This window comes from Bombyx mori, chromosome 3 (genome assembly GCF_030269925.1).
Source record: "Bombyx mori chromosome 3, ASM3026992v2".
NCBI lineage: Eukaryota > Metazoa > Arthropoda > Insecta > Lepidoptera > Bombycidae > Bombyx > Bombyx mori.
The window spans coordinates 7,208,401-7,230,055 of record NC_085109.1 but is presented as its reverse complement, the minus strand read 5'-3'; the positions used below and the strand labels follow the sequence as shown (position 1 = coordinate 7,230,055).

The window sequence follows — 21,655 nt, the reverse complement described above, 5'->3', positions numbered from 1 at the left end:
TGGAAAAAATGTATTTAGTCTAACTTTGCGCCAATGCACATTATTTCATTTATTTACTTTTTAATTTTTTTAATTAAACTGTATACCAATTAGTTGCTCCTTCACGACTTATATTTATTTAATTTTTTTTCACGATTAAAACCGCGTAGAAAGTTTAGGCATTATAGTTGACGCATGCGCAGTACACATATTTTGCATACATTTATTCAACTAATACAAATAGTTAATTATTATTATCATTATTTATTATTATTATTATTAACATAGAAGTAGAAACACAAGCATAATGTGCATCTGTGCTTGAACTAGGTGATAAAACCTGTATCTCAAGCAAAATTAATAAAAAAAAAAAAAAAAAAACGAGTAATTTCGAAAAAGAACAAACGTGTTTTATATAAGAACAATCGAAAATGAATATTTACGAGTCATTAAGGATGAAAAAATATTAAAAAATTGCATTAGAGGGGCTAACTTATAGGTATATTTTTAAATATTTTTTAAAAATAAATAATAGCAGAACAAACAATTATTAATAGTAAACAATCAAGAACAAATGATGAACAAACGAATTAATAGAAAATAAGTAGAAAATAGGAAAAAAAAAATTTTTGAGGAGCTAACTTCATTCACCTTTGCAAGTGCACCATAATCTTAAACTCTGAGCTTGTAATACTCACTAGACAAAATAGGTAGATTGATCTATTTATTTAATAGCTTCGACATATGTTAATTTATAAAGGAAAAGTAGTCAAGGGTACCTACTAAGTAAAATGATTAATAGGGAGAATTAAAGCGTTAATCATTATCATTTGAATTTTGGGCGAATTATTATCAATCACTCATCTGTGACCACGAAAACTTTAAACTATCCGTCACTTCAGAAAAGGTATTTGTAATAAGGCATAAGATTAAATTTTTTTTAACTATCCACGTCTCTCTAAAATCAAAATAAATACTATTAGTTTGATATGAATTAAGTCAAGACATAGATTGTGATAGGTGTTGCTCACCTAGCTTTTATTAGGTCTGGTGATATCTTAATTGAAATGGTTTTGTATCCGCTATTTTGGTTTTTGGGAAATATCTGGGGAGTTATCCTAGTGGAAAAATAAATTTGAAAACTATTCATTTACAATGAGTACATAGCAAAATTCAAACTCCACGCTGAGGCTCTGGATAAATAATAACCCACACCAAAATACTAATTAAAACTCAATTAATTACTACCACACTCAAGGTAGATACAATTCCCAATTCGCTTTCGCTTCGCATTAGGTGATTCATCGCTGTTTCGCTTTTGATATAACTGATTAAGCTACTAACTCCCTTCATGACAACAGGGGTCGTCGTGCTTCTTTGCGGGGGTATGGAGTGGGCCTCGGGGCGAATTCCACTGCCTAGGAATCGGCTCCCTGCTCTAATGGCAGCTTCATGTCGTCTTTGCAACTGTAGTCAACATGACATGCTTACAATTTTCCAGAACATTTCCAGTAGTACTAGTCGCTTCGATATCTGTTTCCACTATTTGATATTAGATGGCGTTACTCGGACCGACCTAACGCTTCTTGAGCATTCTCGATAGTACTAGTTATTTTGATATCCGACTGCCTGACTGATTCGGTGGTGCAGTAGTCAGCGCCCCTGACATGTGTGCCGAGGGTTGTGGGTTCGATTTCTACTTTGGGCAAACATTTGTGCGAGTTTGTATACTCTTTGAATGGGTGTATAATTATGTAAATATGGACAAAACAAAAATAAAAAAGTATAGAGGTATCTCTGAGAGGTATGTGGTACACAAAACACATTGTTTTGTTCCCAGTTGATATTTACTATTAAATCTGTTTCTGCCATTTGACGACACATGACATAACTAGAACGGTATAAAAAATTTAAGCGACTATTGGGTTTTTCGCCGAAACGTTAGGAATGTAGCTGTGTGAAATGTTTATATTGTGAATTTGATGTTGCTTCAGGATAAATGGTGGGTTATTAAACGTTTAAATCTGTAAAAGTGCACTACTGTGAGAAATGAAAGTAGCTGGATATAGTTTTTTGAGTTATTCCAAAAAACCAAACTGGTGGTAGGACCTCTTGTGAGTCCGCGCGGGTAGGTACCACCGCCCTGCCTATTTCTGCCGTGAAGCAGTAATGCGTTTCGGTTTGAAGGGTGGAGCAGCCGTTGTAACTATACTGAGATCTTAGAACTTATATCTCAAGGTGGGTGGCGCATTTACGTTGTAGATGTCCATGGGCTCTAGTAACCACTTAACACCAGATGGGCTGTGAGCTCGTCCACCAATCTAAGCAATAAAAAAAAACAGTGAAGAACCGAAATTTCCACCCATACCACAGATATTGCAACATTATTTTATTTCATCTTGTTTCATTCAATTTAATTCCAATGGATTTCGAATAAATGAACTTTATTTTATTTCATTTCAGAGTATAAGTGATTTATATTTGGTCAAATGTACCTATTTAAAAATAAAATGAACTTTTATTTGAAATGATGAATAATGAAATTTTATTTTGATGTTAGCATTAACGCCGTCACTAGATATCAGTTTCGATATTGAGGGACGTGAATAGTCACGTTATATAGATAGCCAGTCGAGACTTTATCACCACGATAACTTGATTGCGCTTTGGCCATAATACTGCACCGTCGTACTTTGCTAGACTTGGCATTAATACAAACAATCTATGTACACTCTATGGATCCAAAGAAGTATGGAGGGTAGAGGTAAGGAGAACCGCCTCTGTGTGTGAAAAAGTGTCCGTTAAAATCTGCTAAATAAGGGTAGCACTACAGTAGCAAGCGGGTGAATTTTAAAAAAGGCGCTGAAAGTTATTGGAATAAGACAGAGAAAAAAAAGGACGAAAGAACTGTAAGCACTAAAAAATCACAAAAAGTATATTATTTAAAGCTGATAAGAAAATGCAATCGATGTCTTCACGTTTTACCACAGCAATACATTTAGGTTATTAACAAAATTAGTTTGGATTACGTCAACATGTGAGGTCTTGTATATTACACTGTCACTAACTACTCTAGTCATTAAATATATTAAATTTCCTAACTCAGCATACTTCAATCGCTTAACAACTGCTCAATTCATATCATACCCTGTGCCTATGCTAGCGCCATTGTGGGGAATTTTTTAAATGTTTAGTGCTGAAGAGGGACACTTTTTCAAGCTTCTCCCTTAAGAGACGGTTCTCCTTACCCCTGCCCTCCATACAAAGAAGGCACCTTGGAGCATCTTATTTTTGACGGTCAAAACTTCTTGCTTGACAGATTAGTATTGGATAATCAACTCAGTGGTGTGAAAATTGAGTCCGATTCTTCATTCCGCCCGCCGCCACTTGCAGAGTTATTAAAAGACATACACAATTACAAATCGATATAATAATATATTACTATATACATACTGTTATACATACAAAACAGTAAATGATTAAATCACAGATTTGAATTCTTTATTAGGTCTATGTCTATTGTATTATCTATGACCATAGATTTTGTTTTTGGTACAATTTTTCCTTATTAGGAAAGGCAAGGGGATCTAAGCCCATACAGTCGTGACCATAGACAATACAATTACTATGACCACAGATTATAATTAAATTAAGTACATTTGCAGTGCACAGGATTGAGGTATTTTGGCGGGAACGCGAGGAGTAAAATTGTGTGATTTGTTTTATTTTGTCTATTTAGTGTTTATTCAGGTTTAAATGTGTTATAACGGTGGTTTATTAACTTTTTAATATCTGTGAAAGTGCACAAATGTGGGAGAATGAAACAAAGCCGATGGTCGTAACTTCTCGGGATCCTCCAAAAAGTCCACTGAAAAAGTCTCAGTTAATGACCACCTTTTTACTGAGATTATATTTAATTCCATATTATCATTTTTCATAAAATTAAGAATATTAATTAAAATAAGATATGACCTAAAGGTCTTAACTACCAAGTCATAAAATCCTTTAAAAATATATATTAAAATGACAATAAATTTAAATACGGATATTCTTCGATGCAATATGTGATTTATGCGGATTTGTTATTAAATTATACAATGGAGATACCATACAAGAAAATATGTATTTATTTATTGACGTTTGCAGCTTACGCGTATACTGGTATTGGATCTAATATGCTAAGAAATTTGAAAGATGCTGTTCTATCCGCAGAATCAGTTTTTGGAGATATGTTTCGTAATGTTATTACTGTTGCCGAGAAATTTAAATCTTTACATGATGTATTCGATGCAGCCGTAGAAGAAGAATGTATATTTACTTGTCCAGGAGGTAATTTTTTAATCCTTTGGCTTATTTATGTAAACAACAAAAAGTTAATGGTGTAATTATTTCAGGCCAAAAGCCAGTTAGAAACCGAAATCATATACCGAAATCTGATGGATGTGGTTCATTGGGATTTGAAATATCATCGGAATACTTACCATTAAATGAGATGACAAAATGCTGTGATGCTCATGATATTTGTTACGACACATGCAACAGCGGAAAAGAAGTATGTGACCTAGAGTTTAAGAGATGTCTCTATAATTACTGCAATTCATATAAATCTGTGAACATTGCTGGTGAGACTATCACTAAAGGTATGTTGTGATCTGAAAAGTTGTGTGTGGTTACTTTCTTTTAAAAATTAATCTAAGGAATTTAAAACTTTTAGGTTGTAAAGGTGCAGCTAAATTGCTATTTACAGGAACACTTACATTAGGATGTAAATCATATTTGGATGCACAGAAGAATGCTTGTTACTGTCCAGACAAGAATACCAAGTACAAGAAATATTCAGGAAATGGTGAATTGTAGTGTTTGTGATTATTGTTAGTTAAAACTATTTATTTGTTGTCGTACTATCATTTGAAGCCAAAGAAGAAGAACTAGCACAGATGTTAGTGTTAGAATTCATTTCAAATTTTGGTGTATTGTTTTATTATATTTTTAATATATGTGGTGTCATCGGTATATATATATTCACCATATATGTCCCTTGAATCACTTTGTCTAGTCTACATCATTTACTAATCTTATGTTATAATTTTTTTATTAATTTATTTTATAATCCAAAGTCCTGAACAGATACATTTTAAAGTAAGTGGAGTGCGTACTTTGTTATTTTAGACAAGGATTATGGTGCTATGTAGCTGCCCTTTTCATTGGTTGATTGAAGAAAAGTATCTGTGCACTTTATGTAAAGTCTAATATCACTATACAGGGTAGGTTATTGCATTACTGCCAAACACTTAACACCACATAGATAATAAACAAAATAAATGTGGAATTGATAAATATTAAGATCTTAAAAATCATCATACTTCATCTATAACTTAAATGAGTATACCAACTGCATATGTGGTCAGTAAATGGCTTATTTTAAATCTCCTCTTACATATTCTAACACTTCTAATTGGCTGATTGCAAACCAAAGCACATTGAAATGTCACTGCCAGTAGTGTGATTGAAATTATGCTGTTACACTACTGGGAAACAACTAGATAGTATGGAGCAGACAGTAAAGCAGTAAAGAGAAATAAGTAGGTATGTCATAAAAAAAATCACAAATTTCCTCTTCATGTCAATGAAATAAGAGCACATATCATTTTATGTTATCAGGTACATTATTGGTACAAACTGTTGATTATCTATATATATAAAAATGAATTGCTGTTCGTTAGTCTCGCTAAAACTCGAGAACGGCTGAACTGATTTGACTAATTTTGGTCTTGAATTACTTGTGGAAGTCTAGAGAAGGTTTAAAAGGTAGATAAATATGAAAATTCTCGCTCTCGGAATTAAATAAAGTTTAGGTCTTTTATTTATCGATTGAGGCACCACGAAGTATGCCGGGTCAGCTAGTATTTCATAATGTATTGGTTTCACATTTGTATACACCCAAAGAGACCCCTAGAGATACAAGAGATTTTTAAATAAAATTAACTTTTAATTTTTCGCTTTTTATTTGGTGAGAACACTACATCATAATTAACTGGAATATCCCAATGAGTTTATTAAATAATTTAATTACTAAAAGTATAATAATTTTATGGGGCTTAAATTTTGTTGTTAATATTTTTGCAGCTCTAACTTTAAGGGGTTTGCTCTATAATATATTTAAGATGCCAAAAACTACTTTATGGATGCATAATCAAAAATAAATTTCTTTCAAACCATCATACCTTTGAGCATACAAAAATAATTGATTTATTATAATTAGAAGCTTTAAAAAAATATATTGTTGAATTTTTGTATGAATCTATACCTTAGCATAACAAAGTAAGTTTATTAGTGAGATGATAAAAGTTCCAGTATAGTCATTCACGTCAAGAGTTCTTTGATTTCATCTTTTTCAGCAGCTTCAAGGTATGGGGTGCCATCTGGGGTTTTACCATTCTTAGAAGCTCCCTGCAAGCAAGCAAACAATTTGTAATTAGTTAATTTAAGAGAATTTGGAGAATTTCTTTATGCTTTAGATCCTCTTCTTCCTTCATCCATTTGTAATAACAATTATCCTATCTTTATAGCCTTATCCAACTTTTCTTCTTATTATTTTTATTTATACAGTCTACATTTGTTACAAATTTAAAAAGTTTTCTAGATTTCTTTTTATTGCACAATATGTCCATGATCAAAAACTGCTGAGTGAATTTAGAGCACATATTCAGTAGCACAACCAGAAACCCTTTCAGTAAAGTGCTCACTTTGATGATAATAATGCCTGTGTCCCTAGAAGACTACTGGCTCTGGATTCAGCAAAGTAGTTTCCATGACCATCACATCAGGCAACATGATGGAATCCAGCAGGTGAGTCCTCTTGGTGTTCACCTTAAGTTAACTATGACTTAATTCAAAGTACAAATCATAATGACTCAAGATGATTTGTGAGCTTGTTTTATTAAACAATGTTATTCCTTAATAATGGAAGTCATTTGTGAATATATGTTGAGTATGTAATTCATTATGCCAACTGTACATGTTTGTCGGGACACCACGAGACAGAATAAGGACGAGTGTGTTCATGGCACCCTTGTCTCAGCTCGTGGCTCTCGGAAACGTGTCAGTTTTTACGCTCTAGTCCAAGGGTCTCAGGGAGTCTTGAGATGAAAACCAGAGCATGCCTGTACACGCTCATTCATTTAGTTGTCCGTCAACTGCATCAGTTTCTTCTAGGTCCATTCCAAAGAGAATTTGAAGTTCAATTGATACAACAAGTGTGTACATGGTGTGGTCTCGTGTCAAGCTTCTACGAGACGAGAGCAAACAAGCGACACATGAGACAATGAGATGAATGTGTACAGCACATTAGAAAAATTGTTACCCAGCTGCTGGATTCCAACAATGGTACAGTCACAATTCAACACTAATGCAATAGGAATCTTAAACCTTTATGTCACAATGGCCTTAAATTTTTTTTTTTTTAATTATAATTACATGATATTATTTACCCCTTTGACTGTCGTGTAGGTCACCAGTGCCTTCAGTGGCCACATTAAAGTAATTATGTCGATTTCTATTATTTAGCACCTCGATTGCCTAACTTTGCTTTCTTTTGTTTTTAATGAATTGAACTTTTAGGTCTTTTAAAAATAGATTCATTCTCATTTTCTTCTGATTTATCTTTCGCAGAGTCTACTAGATATTATAGCGCTTAGTAAGAAGATCGAAGACAGAAATTGACATAATTGCTTATCTGCCCCATGTAGGGTGCCAGTGATCTATGTAGCAGTAAAAGGGTTAATTATTTTTAAAGCTCTGTAATTGTTAATTATTAAATTATTAATATCACAATTCTATGTATTATTTAAACTGCGAACATACTTACATTCTTGAGTAATGTTTTGACACAGTCAGTGTGGCCTTCCCATATTGCAGCTAATAGAACTGATATTCCATGTTTATCAACAACCTGTCAATTACCAAATTAAGTGTCTACAGGTAAAATAGTTATTTGTATGTTACAAATCAATCATTCTGGTTTATGGTTAATCTATGCTTACATTTGGATCAGCCCCTTTGTTCAGTAAATAGTTCAAGACCGTTGTTTGTCCATAGTCTGCTGCATAGTGTAATGGAACTCTTCCATCTATAGAAGCATTCACGTCTATTTTCTAAAATAATATTATTGCACGACATTAAATCATTTATTAAGGCATGATATTAGTATCATAATTGCATATTATCTAAATCTGTAAAAATGGTCGTACAATGGTAAGTACAAAGAAGTATAATGAAGCAAGGATAATTTTGGGACATTTTGTTGTTTGTAATTACATTCTCGAGTGCAAGAATACTTTCTCTTGCCAACAATACAATGCTAGCGGTTTCGTATGTTTACGCAAATAATGAATAATGTAAAATTATGATGTACACTGCCTACCTTATTTTCAATAATGTCCTTTACTTGGTCTATATCCCCGTTTTTGATTCCCCAAACTAATTCGCTCATGATGATGTACTTTTTAATCCTTTTTAAGTTTATCACTTTTTTAAATCGAATACAATACAATGGAAGAAATGGCGTTTTTGTCAGATTTTGACATTTTTTTTTAAATTAGTGACATAGTAGTAATTTCATTTTTCCAACTGGAAAGCCGAAGCTATCACACCATACAGCCTAATCTTTTGTATTTTTTGATGAAGGTGAATAATTTGAGACATTAATTAATTTGAATGAAATTAAATGAAATGAGATGAAATAAAGTGTCAGTAAAATGGTGATTATTTACTGAGACAATTACTGGACTTTTTGGAAAATCCCGAGAAGTTACGTCTAGCGATTTTGTTACTATTATTACACACAATTAAACTTGAAAGCTGAAGGTATCAGACTACACACAAGAAATTAGTTTTACCCAAAATAGAAATAGTGTGAAATTTAATAAATTAAATCATGAGACGAAATAATAAATGATGATTTAAGATGCAACCAAATGCAGTAGCCTCTCTGTAAAGTTATGGAAATTTATTGATTATTTAAGGATTTTTATACAAATACGGACGAAGCAAGTATTTCGACGTAGCTATTTACGTCTACCGATTTGATTTCATTTGTTTAAACTTAGTTTTGTATTCTTTTATTGATACTAAATGGTCAATAAATTACAAATTTTATGTGTTTAAACCAGAAGCAACTATTACATTGATAAAATAAATGTAGTGTCTTAAATAGCTTAACCTCTAGCACCGCGCTTATTATATAAGATTAAATATCCAACACATCGAGTCATAAGTACAAGCTTTAAGCACGAGTCATTGAACTCTACGCATTTCGAACAATAGTTTGAAACGATGCTACCTAAACTTGGAGAAAAATTTGAGTTGGTAATGGAAATGCATCATATCATTCAAAGCGTCTTGAAAATAATTCTACTACTGCCTGAAAAAAAGGACATATGTATATAAAACTAGCCAGCAGATTACTGCTGAAAGATGGAAACGTTGTGGGGCACGTCACCAAGGAAGAAAACAACTTTTATGGCAAAATTGATGAAATTATAGATAGACACTTTTGTTATTTAAGTTACTGATTCAGAAATAGAATACTCGGAATCGTCGGGCGACAGTAATAATTAATATGTTAAGAAATTTATTGTAGGTATACCTACAGGTATCTATAACAAAAATAAAAATCATTTTTTTTTTATTTGATCCACAGGTTGTGAGCCCCAGAACGTGTGTTTATAAATAGCTTCTCGTGACCGGGGACTACAGTAATAGGGGTTATAGTATAAATTTTTGAATACGAGTTCCGACGCCGAACTAACGCTTCAGAAACAGCTTGCAATATCAATGTTGCGTATGAAGAGGGGACTTTTACTTTTTCCTAGCTATGCTGATAGCCTTGAGAGGCTATTTCAGCTTCTCCTTGACGCTTAGGTGAGCTCACGGGGCTCAAACCGGGAGTGTTGCTAACACTGACCCTAGTAAGAGCAGTGCTTCGCAGAATCTACCACCGGATTGGAAACGCGACTCGCGAAACGGCAGATGTCTACTGTGCTGAACTCCGAACAATGATAGCAAAATTTGTAGTGAAACAGCCCTGATTCATGAATCGATCTTTGCTATTACTGCTCCATGATAATGCGAGTCCTAGGACAGCACGAGAAACCGTTTTAACTCTACAGGAAATGCAATCAGAAACCATTCGTCACCTTCCGTATTCGCCAGACCTTGCTCCAACGGACTACCTTTTTTTTCGTGATTTGGATAATTTTTACGTGATAAAAAGTTTTCTTTCCAGGAGGCAGTACAAAATGCTTTCACACAGTTTGTAGAATCTAATCACCAGAGTTCTATTGAAAAGGCATAAACTTCGATCAACAATAGTGATCGAAGGGCATAAACGACCTTTCTATTAGATGGCAGCAATGTATTGATAACAATGGTAGATATCTTTATTAAATAAATAAATTAAGTTAAAAAAAAGTTTCAATTTTTCAGTATATTGGCAATTTCGTATTTTAACCCATTCCGATAGAAGCACCCGCCGCCTGCGGACATGCTCATCGACCACTCAATTGCCCGGTTTTTGTTAGCCCGACTTTTGTTTAAGTTGCGAGAAGCTGGGGGCTCGCCACAAGGCGAGTTTGTTTAAGACTCGGGGCAGCCCCACCTGAGCACTCAGCTATCATAAACGTTGTATTTGCAGAGTTTCTCTGGCTTCGCCACCCAAAGCTAACTTCCGAATTTTTGGCTTTCAGGGCCGATCACGCCGTGAGCCCTTTCGTGGATTCCGCCGTGCTTGTCGTTTAAGGCCAAAAAATATCAATTTTGTCAGTGCCCGTAGCCGTGCCAACCGGATTCAGATAAAAGTGATGACACCAGGTGACCATTGGGGCCTCCCAAGCTACCTCCGAAAGGAGCTTTTAAATTTCCACACTTACACAATTCAAAAGGAGCGTGAGCTCCGCGTGGTCATACACGGCATCCCGAAGGAATTAGGTGCCGACCTCCTAAAGGCCGACCTTCTAGAACAAGGTCTGCCGATCGATTCCGTGCACCGCATGCACACAGGACGCGGGAGGGAGCCATACAACATATGGTTCTCGTCGCTCTCCAGCCTACCCCCGAGGGTAAGTAAATCTTCAACGTTCGAACAGTCTGTAGGCTTTCCGGAATAACCGTAGAAACTCCCCATAAAAAGGCACTGCGAGTCAGTGCCACAGCTGTCAGTTGTACAGGCACTCTGCCCGTAATTGTCACGCGCACCCTATAAGCGTCAAGTGTTTGGGCGACCACGCCACGAGCCTTTGCACTCCGATCAAAAAAGCGCAGTGGAACCGCCTAGCTGTGTCCTGTGCCGTACACAGGGTCACCCCGCGAATTGCCCCTCCCCTCCGACCGCATCCGACAATCTCGCTCTAGCGATCGACTTTTTTCAGTCGATCAACTTCGAGCACATTAACGCTTTGGGTGACTCCATCTGCGCCGCCTCCACTGCACAACACTTGATGACGATTTTATGGCGAAATAAAGAAGGGACTTTAAGTGGACTCTCTCTATAATAATATGGCTCAAATTATGTATTGAGCACTGTGACTTTTTGGCGGAAACGCGAGGAGTGCAGTTGTGTGATTTGTTTTATTTTGTCTATTTAGTGTTTCTTCGGGTTTAAATGTGTAATAATGGTGGTTTATTAACTGTTTAATATCTGTGAAAGTGCACAAATGTGGGAAAATGAAACAAAGCCGCTGGACGTAACTTCTCGGGATCCCCCAAAAATTCCACTCAAAAATTTTAGTAAATGACCACCATTTCACTGAGATTATATTTCATCCCATTTCATTTCGTTTAATTTCATCCCCGTTGATAAATGTCTCAAATTAATCATCTTCATATCATTTCACTCCATAATATCATTTTTCATAAAAATATGAATATAAATTAAAATAAGATATGACTTAAAAGACTCAGTTAGCAGGTCATAAAATTCCTTTAAAAAAATTGAGCACTGTTTGTGGACTTTTTGGCGGGAACGCTAGGAGTGAAGTATGATTTGTTTTATTTTGTCTATTTAGTGTTTCTTCAGGTTTAAATATGTAACAGTGGTGGTTTATTAACTGTTTAACGTCTGTGAAAGTGCACAAATGTGGGAAAATGAAACAAAGCCCCTGAACGTAACTTCTCGGGATTGTCCAAAAAGTCCACTGAGAAAGTCTCAGTAAATAACCACCATTTTATTGAGATTATATTTCATCCCATATCATTTCAGCTCATTTCATTTAGTTGTCATATCATCCCAGTTGATTAACGTTTCAAATTAATCATCTTCATTTCGATGCCTCCAATGAACACTACTCTAACTCATAATTTTAAAATTTTCGTTTTTCACGCAAATCGCTTCACTATTTTAAAAGTATTACAAATTCATTATTGATGGGGTTCGATGGGGGCAAGAGTAAATCAGCTAGTTACACAAGAAAAAAACATAAATATATCTGAAATAATAAAGATTTTATCAATTTTTTTCGTTTAAACTCTCCTCCTGTAAACCTACGAATTTGGAGTTAGTGTTCATTGGAGGCATCGATTTCATTTCATAGTATCGTCTTTCATAAAAATAGGAATATAAATTAAAATAAGACATGACTTAAAGATCTTAGTTACCATGTCATAATATCCCATAAAAAAATATGCACTGTCTGTGATTTAAACGGTCAAAAAATCAAATTTGATAAAATTTGAAAAATTTGTTGTTTAAAAACTATAGAAAGGAATTAAGAAAACAATGAACATAAAATGCATAAAATAAAATTTGAGCTTCCTGATAACTCTGGAGAATCTACAAAGTATTTAATTGTATGTAAATTGACTTTTATTTACCTATTTTCTTAATAAAATGGATCGAATGATTGCTGATCATTTACTTACAATTTTTCAGACGCTTTTGATTAAAGAAATACATCCTAGTATTGGAGAAATTCGGAAGAAATTACAAGTCAAACACATAGAGGAGCAGGAATTAATTAAAATTCGGGAAGTAATAGCACTGTGTTGTAATCAAATAAAAAAATGTGTGGTAAACCTTCTTGGAATATTCAAGTTAGAGTACAATCAAGGAATATTTCTTCAGGTATAAAAGAATATCGTAACTATGTTAGCATACTTATTCACAGGTCTAACTTAATCATTTTGTAATTCTTGATTTTTTTTTTATATTGCCCTTGTAGGCAAATCAGCATGCGTCCCACCTGATGGTGAGTCGCCCATGGGTTCCAGCAATGCCAGGCGCAGAGCCAAGCTGCTGCCTACCAAAATTTTCATTGTAATCAATCTCCTGCAATTACCCTGATTTATATTGTTGAAAACGAATGCAAATTGATTCTGTTTCAGTAACTAATATGTAAACAGTAGAAACCACATAGGAATAAACTATCAACTTTTTAGCAAATAACTAAAAAATAGTAAAATAATTTTTTAGGAAATGTTTTTTTACAACCCAACCCATTACTTAAATTGAAATATTGAAATTAGGCTGCCTTTTAAATAGTTAACTTTGCTCACTTGCTTTGCTGGTTTGAAATTTTTACCAGATACCATAAACTTCACAACAGGAGTGCTGCCGACCACCTCGAGATGTGAGTTTGAAGTTTCAATTGTATTGTTTAAAGGCTGTCCTGCCCTTCAAACAGGAATGCATTCCTAAATTAATATTCTTATTATTATTAATGTTAATTTTAATTTTGAGTAAGTAATTATGATCTAAAATATAGGCTGGATTATCTTGCATCAAGGAACTAAGACAATTTAGTTGTAAATTTATGAAGTAAAAATATTTTGTCATTATTATACGTTAATCATACAAATAATTTAATAAGCTGATGCATGTATAGAATCCCTCAGGTCGTTTCAAGCAGTTCAATGTTGTTGCTAATACCATATCTCGCAAGCTGTTCTGTGCTGTATAGTTCCATATTGATGTTTCACGAGTGTGCTTTGTGGTACAGCAAAATAAAACTAAAACAAATACAAAAAGCTGTCACTATGCAGTTTGGTAAAGTACTAACAAAAACTGCCTAATGTAACTGAAAGCCTAGTAGATTAATTCTACAATCTTTTAAATTTAAAGAGTTATTGTAGATCGAAATATAAATAACGTTTTTTTACAGGAAAGCCGCCAATGTCACGTAGAGAGATTGGAATGGTGCATAGACAGATTAAATACAATAGACCAACATCTTGAAAAAAGAAACAGTAATTTGTCTAATGACAATACAGATGATTCAATTAATGTGACCACAATGTATTTTGTGAACTGGATTGACCACACATTTGAGGTTTTATCAAAATTATCCGAAGTTGTCTATAAAAATGATTATAAAGAAAATTTTGGGATGTGTGAGCTCTGGAAATCTGAAGTGAGTGATATTTGACTAGACTAGATTAGACTAAAATTATAATTTTCTATTTTCTTATTAATCCGTGATCTTCCACGTTGAAGGAATAACGTCCTGTAATAAAAATCAAATGCGCAAAATTATAGTTTCCATAATCACTTGTGGTAGGACGTCTTGTGAGTCCGCATGGGTAGGTTCCACCACCCTGCCTATTTCTGCCATGAAGCATTAATGCCTTTCGATTTGAAGGGCAGGGCAGCCGTTTTACTGTTAAAGATGAGACCTTAGAACTCATGTCTTAAGATGGATGGTGGCATTTCTAGACGTTGTACATGTCTATGGGCTCCGGTAATCACAAAACATCAGGTGGGCCGTGGGTGGCTTGTCCATCCATCTAATAAAAAATAAAATAAAATAAATTGTAATCATTTTCCAGTTGCTGCAGATACTGAGCGATCTTCATCTTGCAATTGATGAGCTACTACTATCTGCTATGACGCTTTGCAAATATTGTCTACCAAGTGATCAGCACATAGTCAAAGCTAGATGTCAAGTTGTAAGATATTCCTAATAATTATTGGTAGTTGAATAGTATTGATGTGTACATTTATGCTCTGTACATTTCTTCATGTAACACTGTTGAAGATAAAATAAAATTCATATAAAACATAACATTTATTAGAGCTACAAGTAGATTTTTGTCTCTTTTGAATATTTTTGTTCATTTGATCTCATTTTCCCTTTTTTTTTTTATTGCTTAATTGGGTGGACGAGCTCACAGCCCACCTGGTGTTAAGTGGTTACTGGAGCCCATAGACATCTACAACGTAATTGCGCCACTGACCTTGAGATACAAGTTCTAAAGTCTCGGTATAGTTACAACGGCTGCCCCACCCTTCAAACCGAAACGCATTACTGCTTCACGGCAGAAATAGGCAGGGCGGTGGTACCTATCCGCGCGGACTTACAAGTGGCCCTGCCACCAGTAATTACGCAAATTATAATTTTGCGGGTTTGATTTGAAGCTGATAAAGTGTTTATTTTATTAACCTTTACAAGAAAGGTGCAACAGGTAAGGTGAACAGGTAAGTGCTTATGTGATAAGCCTCATGATAGAAAACATCATTAGCAGTGATGTAGTGTCTAGAGACTGCACTAACTGTGAAAATTTTGAGGGCTGTGAGGTTCACTTATCATCTTTGATAAAAAACAAAAAGTTGGGAATGTAAGGTGTTTTTAACTCTGCCACCACCATTAATTCTACAGATGACATGATAATATTATTAGAATTTAGAGGAGGCCAAGTTCACATACTAATGTCTCCTGAACAATTATTTTAATTATAATATTTTCAACTTTTCAGGTATTACGGGAAACAAAAGCACTTATGACTGAGTTAATTAGTGGGGATGTGTCTTCAACAATTAAATTATCACCAGCAACTTTGAGATTACCCATAATGCCTTCTAATATCAATGTCCTTATTGATGTATTAAAGGATGTTCTGTATGTTCTTGAAACGAACACAAATACTGCTTTACTTGCATTATTAATACACTGTTTCAGTTACAGTAAGTCTCCTATTGATATATTTAAAGAACATTTTAGTAGCAGCTCAAGAGGGGTCTGTGACTGTTTGGTGAAAACTGAAATTGATGATACTGAAGATTGTATCTTTGTGAAAGAATTTGATTTGTATAATGAGAGGTTGTTGCAAATTGGTTCATTTGCCATATCATGTTCTTCAGATCAAAGCCGTAAGTATTGAAATTTTTGAGATAGAGTAGTTCAAACATTTGTTTAGAATACTAGGTGTCCCCAATAAATATCGGAATCTTCACATTCCGATATTTGATACATATTTATGTATAATTGATTAATCGATAATTGAAATAAATAATTCACTCTGTATCTATTGATGAACACAACTTTTTTTTTATTCCTTATTAGGGCCATACGCCTATTAGGTTAAGTCGGTTAATACAACTTTAATTAATGATATTTACTAATTCATAATTCAGATTAAAATATGTATTTCACATATCTGAAATATAAACATAATATATTGTTAATATTTAAAACATCTGCTTGTCTGCTTTAAGGTATACTATCTGTACGAAGCGGTATAGCAAGTCTCGAAGCATTGGATCCTCACCTAGTACCGGCGCTAATGATGTCACCTGAAAGTTATCATTCGATGTTGCTGATGACTTCATGGCTACAAGAAGTTCAGGAAATACGAGACAGCGTGTTTTTGATTGTGGAACCCACTGCTTTCTCGGAGGTGTGTTAACTGATGAGCAGAATATGTTTTTATTCTACCGACGCCCGCCTTATGGAGGCCTACCGACACTGCGCTTTTGGGCTGGCAATAATCTGTTCTACCACAGTCCACTACTGTTTAATCTTTTGGGGAATATCTGTTGTCTATCTGTCAGTTTTCTCTTAATACTTTACTTAAACTAACCTAAATCGTTGAACGAGTCCGTGGCCCACTCGTTCTTAAACAGTTGCCATATCCCATAGACTGGAATTCGTTGTTGTGCACACAAATCATGTGAGGTCTCAGTTTTAATTGTAAATTTTATTGGCTAACTCACCCTTCAAATCAATATACGATACCGTTTCGCGGCATTAATAGACAGGTTGGTGGTACTAAGCGTGCCGGCTAATCACAGTTGACTGTACCACCAGTAATCACGCAAATTAAAATTTAGCGCGTTTGATTTTTTAACATGATATCATTCTTTTATTGTGGAAGTCATTCATCAACAAGTCTTAAGCACGTGTTTCATTAGAAAATTTGGTACCTGCCTCTGGGATTTCAACAACGAATCACATATTTTGTAAATCAAATAAATTCTACGTTTCAGAACTATAATTATTCAATGAAAGCCATGTTTCGTAACTATACATTCATTAAATTTTCAGAAATCAAAACAAATGATGCACGAAAAATTACTGGAATTAGTAAAATCAAATTGTTACAACAATAGTCATGTGTGTGTTGTGATTAACATTGGAAGTATTGTTTATGATTTTTTTGAAGCTTACAATAAGAATGAGCCAACTGCTGTGAATGATTATGACAAAATAAAACCATTGTTAATAGATTTGAAGAAAGGTTAGTAAATTTATATACACATATACAGGGTGTCCCACAATGCGTATATTAAGCCGAAACGTTGTTAAAGTAACAACAATGTTGACCGTGTTAAAAATGTAAAAAATATCTAAGTTGTTATTAGTAGTTTCGTACAGAAACTAATTTATTGATTGTTCAATTGTTCGATGACAGCCCTGAATTTATACATTACAAGTACTGCTAGGCCGTTTATTCAATTAAACGTGTCAGAACGAAATAGTCGGTAGCAAGTTCCTTTAACTCGTTTCAAACAATAAATACGATAAAAATGCAACTACATTACGGCTCAAAAACTTAAAACAAATTTCAATCTTACCGTTACACCGCTTGAGCGGAGCATTGCGGCGCCCTCGTCGTCATCATAACAGAGGACATATTGTTACCGACATGGCTACGACGCTCTGTAGTGACGTTTTTATTTATTTATTGCTTAGATACGTGGACGAGTTCACAGCCCACCTGGTGTTAAGGAGCCCATAGACATCTACGATGTAAATGCGCCGCCCACCTTGAAATGTCAGTTCTAAGGTCTCAGTATAGTTACAGTTACAACGGCTACCCCGCCCTTCAAACCGAAACGCATTACTGCTTCCTTTGTCCTGAAAGGCCATCTTCGACTTCTGCGAGATGGTAGGAGAAGGAGGCGGCGGAACGAGAGAGGGAGATCTCTTCTCCGATCATTCACCGTCGAGCTGGGGGCCGGAGGTATCTCCTCCGGCCCCCCCGTACGAGCTTACGTCACCGTTCTCGTCGAACCTGTCGCTTACGACGAAGGACTCGGCGAGTAAATTAACCCACAGACACAGCCTACTAAGTTTCCCGCCGGATCTTCTCAGTGGGTCGCGTTTTCGATCCGGTGGTAGATTCTGCGAAGCACGGCGCTTATTAGGGTTCGTGTTTGTTAGCAAAAACGTCAGGTTTGAGCCCCGGTGGTCTCTTAAGACCATCCGCTTAGGTAGAACAAAAAAAGGTATCACGTCCCGACCTGTCAGGGTGCTTCCGACCCTGTGGGGTATCTCGGGGCACCAGCGGTACCCCTTGGGCGGCCTGAGTAACCCGGTATCGAGACGGCAGACGTTCCAGAAAAAAACCTTATTGGCAGAAGAATTATTCCAAAACTATTCACCTAGGAACATTTTTTTTATACTCTTTTCTTTTATACATTTTCATATACTCTTTATGAGACACCCTGTATATAAAATATATATTTAATCATTTTACGTATTTATCAAGACGGGCGTTCAATCAGATGGTAAGTGGTTAGCGCCTATCGTGAACGCTGAAATCGAGAACCTTAATTTCCGCGAACGGATACTGTTTGAGCTCATGGTCAGCACCGGAACTCTCTTACATTAACACGCGTAAATGCGAGTTGGCCCTCTGTTATAAATCCCTCGGTTGAGAATGAAGGCGATGTGCGACTGCTCCCAATACAGTGCATCCACTGAATAATACTATTCAATACGTCATAGTAATTTAATTTATCATTTCAGCGGTAAACGAATGCAAGACAGTATCAAATTTACTTGCCTCCGAAAATGATTTTATGTACGATATAAAAACCCATACTAACAAACAGGCGTCGAATGAACAGTTATTGAAGAGACTCAAACTATTGTACACCGTAATAAACAAAATAAATATGATTTTACATCCGAAGCAAAACGAGGAACAGTTGTTCGAAGATGATGACGTTCATGTGTGTAAAAATGAAACACATACAGTTTATAAAAATAAAAATTCAGACGTCGATAGTCCAAAAAAGACTGATGACATTATGTCTAAGAGTGTATTTGCCAGGACCAGTAATGTAAGATCGTCGACACGAAACTTCCCCCTAATTAAATTAACAAAGCATCTGAAACTAAGACAATGTGAAGAACTGAGTTTTTCCGTAGAATTGGACAATTTGTTGAATGGTTATAAGCCCAAAGCTGGTCGCGACGAAACTTTCAACTTGAATAAGAATCTGCAAAGAGTACGAGAAAGATCAGTTTTGTACAATTTTTCGCCTATTAAAAATAGGTCGTCATTGAGAAAAGCTGTCTTGAATAGACATTGCAAATCTCAAGAGAAGATTTTAGAAAGAAAACTTGATGATGTCCGTTCCATAACAGATAAAGACATTGATGTTACCGAAGAAAACTTTACCTTACAATTGACTGGTGAGTTACATTAAATGTAAATTTTGGTTTAATGGTAAGAATTTGTTTATTGCTAATATCCTGAATTAATAAAACGATTAAAGTTGATATTTTAGTACATAAGAGACGAGAGTTTTCAATGATAGTACAGCTCCAGTCATTATGGTGATGCTAGGGGCAGGCCTATGGCTCGTGGTGTACGTCTGTGTGATTATTGAAATAAAATAAACTTTTTTAAATCATATTTTAATTATAGATTGCCATAAATTTTCACTCTATTCAATGTCAATATGTTTCAGATGTCCTTAACGAAATGAACGATATGACAAGTATTGTATCTAATACGAAGGCTGGGTTTCCATCAACTGAATTGAGAACAAATAAGGCGAACTGTTCCAATAAAATCCATCAGAATACAATATCTAAATATGTCTGGAACATTTCCACAAGTTCCAGAGCTTTTCAATCTTGTGATGAAACTGCAGTGTCTTGTTCATCGAATATGTCACAACCATCTAACGTCACGACATTAGAACGCATTAATGATTTGGATTTTATCGATATTAAGTTAAATAATCTTAAAACTGAGTTTGAAACATCAGTATAAAATTAAAACCAATACAATGAAGTTACATTACCGATAGAAATAGAGAAAATACGTTCCATTATATGTATGTTTTGGAATATTCGCAGTATCTTCTGGAAGCTGAACGCATTGAATGGTAAACCTATTATAGGAGACATCTTAAATCAAGAACAAGTAAACTGAGACCCTTAATACTACACAATTCTTGATACAAGATTTTATGATTAAATTTTGAAAAAATGCTACTGTTTGGGAACATTGTAAATGGTGTAGTATGTAGCAGACAACAAGGTGGTTTGACTAAAATAAAACATTAAAATATAAACGATTTTGTAATGGAAAGTTCCGTCCATTAGTAGATAATTTTGTAAGGAACTGATATATTAATAAATCTTTTTTTTGTACATTTCTTGTTTCATTATACAATATTTTCTGCTGATTTCTGTTTTTGCTATAAATATAATATATTATTATAAAAAAATATTGATATTAAATATAAAATCGTGATAATAAAAATATAAGTGGCAAAATCTAGAAATTTAATATTACTAATACCTATGTACTTAGGGCGTATTGTTACCTTCTCTCGTGTTCATAAAAATAAACAAAAAAACGATATATAGAGGGTTATAATAATATATTTGAGTATTAGTGATAAGATACCACAGCAGTCTGTTCGTATTACTAACAATATTCCGGCATCTGCCCGTAGTGTAAACATCTTAGTCAAATTTCTTTCTTAATCCGTAAATTTGGTCTTATTATGGGTGATAGAACGATACAGATATGTTGGCATGGGCGGGCGGTTCCTGGGTATCATAATATTGTCCGCGAAGAGGAAGGAAGGATAAATTTACACACAATTCAATCATGTCCGATCCGGTGTTAGATTCTGCAAAGCACTGCTCTCGCCAGGGTTAGTGTCAGCGATGTCGTCAGTTTTGAGGCCCGTGAGCTTTATATACTTACATTGCAAGAGGCGTCTAAAAAAAACTAAAACCTAATACATAGCAGAACAATCTTGAACTCTGGAGAAAATGTAGTACTTTTAAACTTTAGTCATCGCTCGATAGATGGCAGCATACCGGTTTATTTGATAGGAGCATTGCACTGTTGTAAACTACTTCATTGGCATATTTTTTTGGAATGGAGATAACGATAAAGTTCGGTGGCCGTTAAAATATTTTGCATGCACATCCAGTACCGGCTTAGCAGTAAAGGTGGGATATCAAGTGATCGTCTCCAAAGGAGGTCGTAACAACTCAGAGGTAGCTGCTTTGCTAGTCCATCTACTAATGAATCCAACAAGGAACTTAGCAAGCAGATATTATAGGCTAGGGATCATATCTTTGACGTGTTCTACTGTACGCTGATTTTTCTAGGCTGCTGCTAGTATTAGAAACTAGAAGCGTGCAACAGC

General features: G+C 34.9%; 3 protein-coding genes and 1 long non-coding RNA gene across 9 annotated transcripts; 3 read left to right on the top strand and 1 right to left on the bottom strand.

Moving 5' to 3' along the window:
* Nucleotides 1–665: 665 nt before the first annotated feature.
* On the top strand, nucleotides 666–2,522 carry LOC134201258 (uncharacterized). Its single transcript, XR_009976463.1, has 2 exons — nucleotides 666–886; nucleotides 2,443–2,522. It is a non-coding gene; the product is annotated as an uncharacterized LOC134201258 (long non-coding RNA).
* Nucleotides 2,523–3,979: 1,457 nt separating this feature from the next.
* On the top strand, nucleotides 3,980–7,812 carry LOC119628361 (group XIIA secretory phospholipase A2). Of its 4 annotated transcripts, XR_002431392.3 has the most exons (6): nucleotides 3,980–4,308; nucleotides 4,374–4,619; nucleotides 4,694–4,825; nucleotides 6,755–6,828; nucleotides 7,185–7,365; nucleotides 7,651–7,812. XR_002431392.3 is itself a non-coding variant. In XM_021351612.3 (5 exons), the coding sequence occupies exons 1-5, from the start codon at nucleotides 4,035–4,037 to the stop codon at nucleotides 7,225–7,227; spliced, it is 759 nt and encodes a 252-aa protein (XP_021207287.1). In that variant the 5' UTR covers nucleotides 3,980–4,034; the 3' UTR covers nucleotides 7,228–7,644. The 4 variants fall into 4 exon arrangements, 3 of the variants coding, with proteins under 3 accessions (XP_021207287.1, XP_021207285.1, XP_004931802.2); XM_021351612.3 differs by lacking the exon at nucleotides 7,651–7,812 and having other exon boundaries at nucleotides 7,195–7,644; XM_021351610.3 differs by lacking the exon at nucleotides 7,651–7,812 and having other exon boundaries at nucleotides 7,185–7,644.
* LOC101741544 (myotrophin) lies at nucleotides 5,966–8,604 on the bottom strand. Its single transcript, XM_004931744.3, has 4 exons — nucleotides 8,402–8,604; nucleotides 8,022–8,132; nucleotides 7,847–7,930; nucleotides 5,966–6,429 (listed from the first exon to the last, which is right to left on the bottom strand). Exons 1-4 carry the CDS (start codon nucleotides 8,468–8,470, stop codon nucleotides 6,343–6,345), a joined length of 351 nt encoding a protein of 116 aa, XP_004931801.1. The 5' UTR covers nucleotides 8,471–8,604; the 3' UTR covers nucleotides 5,966–6,342.
* A 3,369-nt stretch (nucleotides 8,605–11,973) lies between these two features.
* LOC101741830 (serendipity locus protein alpha) lies at nucleotides 11,974–20,639 on the top strand. 3 transcript variants are annotated; one of them, XM_062675569.1, is made up of 10 exons: nucleotides 11,974–12,012; nucleotides 12,588–12,822; nucleotides 12,905–13,096; nucleotides 14,133–14,381; nucleotides 14,797–14,916; nucleotides 15,724–16,117; nucleotides 16,463–16,644; nucleotides 17,292–17,484; nucleotides 18,999–19,670; nucleotides 19,949–20,639. In XM_062675569.1, the coding sequence occupies exons 2-10, from the start codon at nucleotides 12,763–12,765 to the stop codon at nucleotides 20,254–20,256; spliced, it is 2,370 nt and encodes a 789-aa protein (XP_062531553.1). In that variant the 5' UTR covers nucleotides 11,974–12,012; nucleotides 12,588–12,762; the 3' UTR covers nucleotides 20,257–20,639. The 3 variants fall into 3 exon arrangements, with proteins under 3 accessions (XP_062531553.1, XP_037876321.1, XP_062531556.1); XM_038020393.2 differs by having other exon boundaries at nucleotides 11,988–12,184; XM_062675572.1 differs by lacking the exons at nucleotides 11,974–12,012; nucleotides 12,588–12,822 and adding an exon at nucleotides 13,445–13,601 and having other exon boundaries at nucleotides 12,983–13,096.
* Nucleotides 20,640–21,655: the final 1,016 nt, after the last annotated feature.

What these genes read in the sequence shown, in the direction of transcription:
- LOC101741830 (XM_062675569.1), top strand. Translation starts at nt 12,763, where the DNA reads ATGCATAAAATAAAATTTGAGCTTCCTGATAACTCTGGAGAATCTACA. An exon ending in AATCTACAAAGTATTTAATT is followed by an intron (nt 12,823 to 12,904) that starts GTATGTAAATTG and finishes ACAATTTTTCAG; the next exon opens with ACGCTTTTGATTAAAGAAAT. An exon ending in GTTAATAGATTTGAAGAAAG is followed by an intron (nt 17,485 to 18,998) that starts GTTAGTAAATTT and finishes TTATCATTTCAG; the next exon opens with CGGTAAACGAATGCAAGACA.
- LOC119628361 (XM_021351610.3), top strand. Translation starts at nt 4,035, where the DNA reads ATGCAATATGTGATTTATGCGGATTTGTTATTAAATTATACAATGGAG. An exon ending in TGGTGAGACTATCACTAAAG is followed by an intron (nt 4,620 to 4,693) that starts GTATGTTGTGAT and finishes TAAAACTTTTAG; the next exon opens with GTTGTAAAGGTGCAGCTAAA. An exon ending in CAAGAAATATTCAGGAAATG is followed by an intron (nt 4,826 to 6,754) that starts GTGAATTGTAGT and finishes CTGTGTCCCTAG; the next exon opens with AAGACTACTGGCTCTGGATT.
- LOC101741544 (XM_004931744.3), bottom strand. Translation starts at nt 8,470, where the DNA reads ATGAGCGAATTAGTTTGGGGAATCAAAAACGGGGATATAGACCAAGTA. An exon ending in ACAAAGGGGCTGATCCAAAT is followed by an intron (nt 7,931 to 8,021) that starts GTAAGCATAGAT and finishes GGTAATTGACAG; the next exon opens with GTTGTTGATAAACATGGAAT. An exon ending in TCAAAACATTACTCAAGAAT is followed by an intron (nt 6,430 to 7,846) that starts GTAAGTATGTTC and finishes GCTTGCTTGCAG; the next exon opens with GGAGCTTCTAAGAATGGTAA.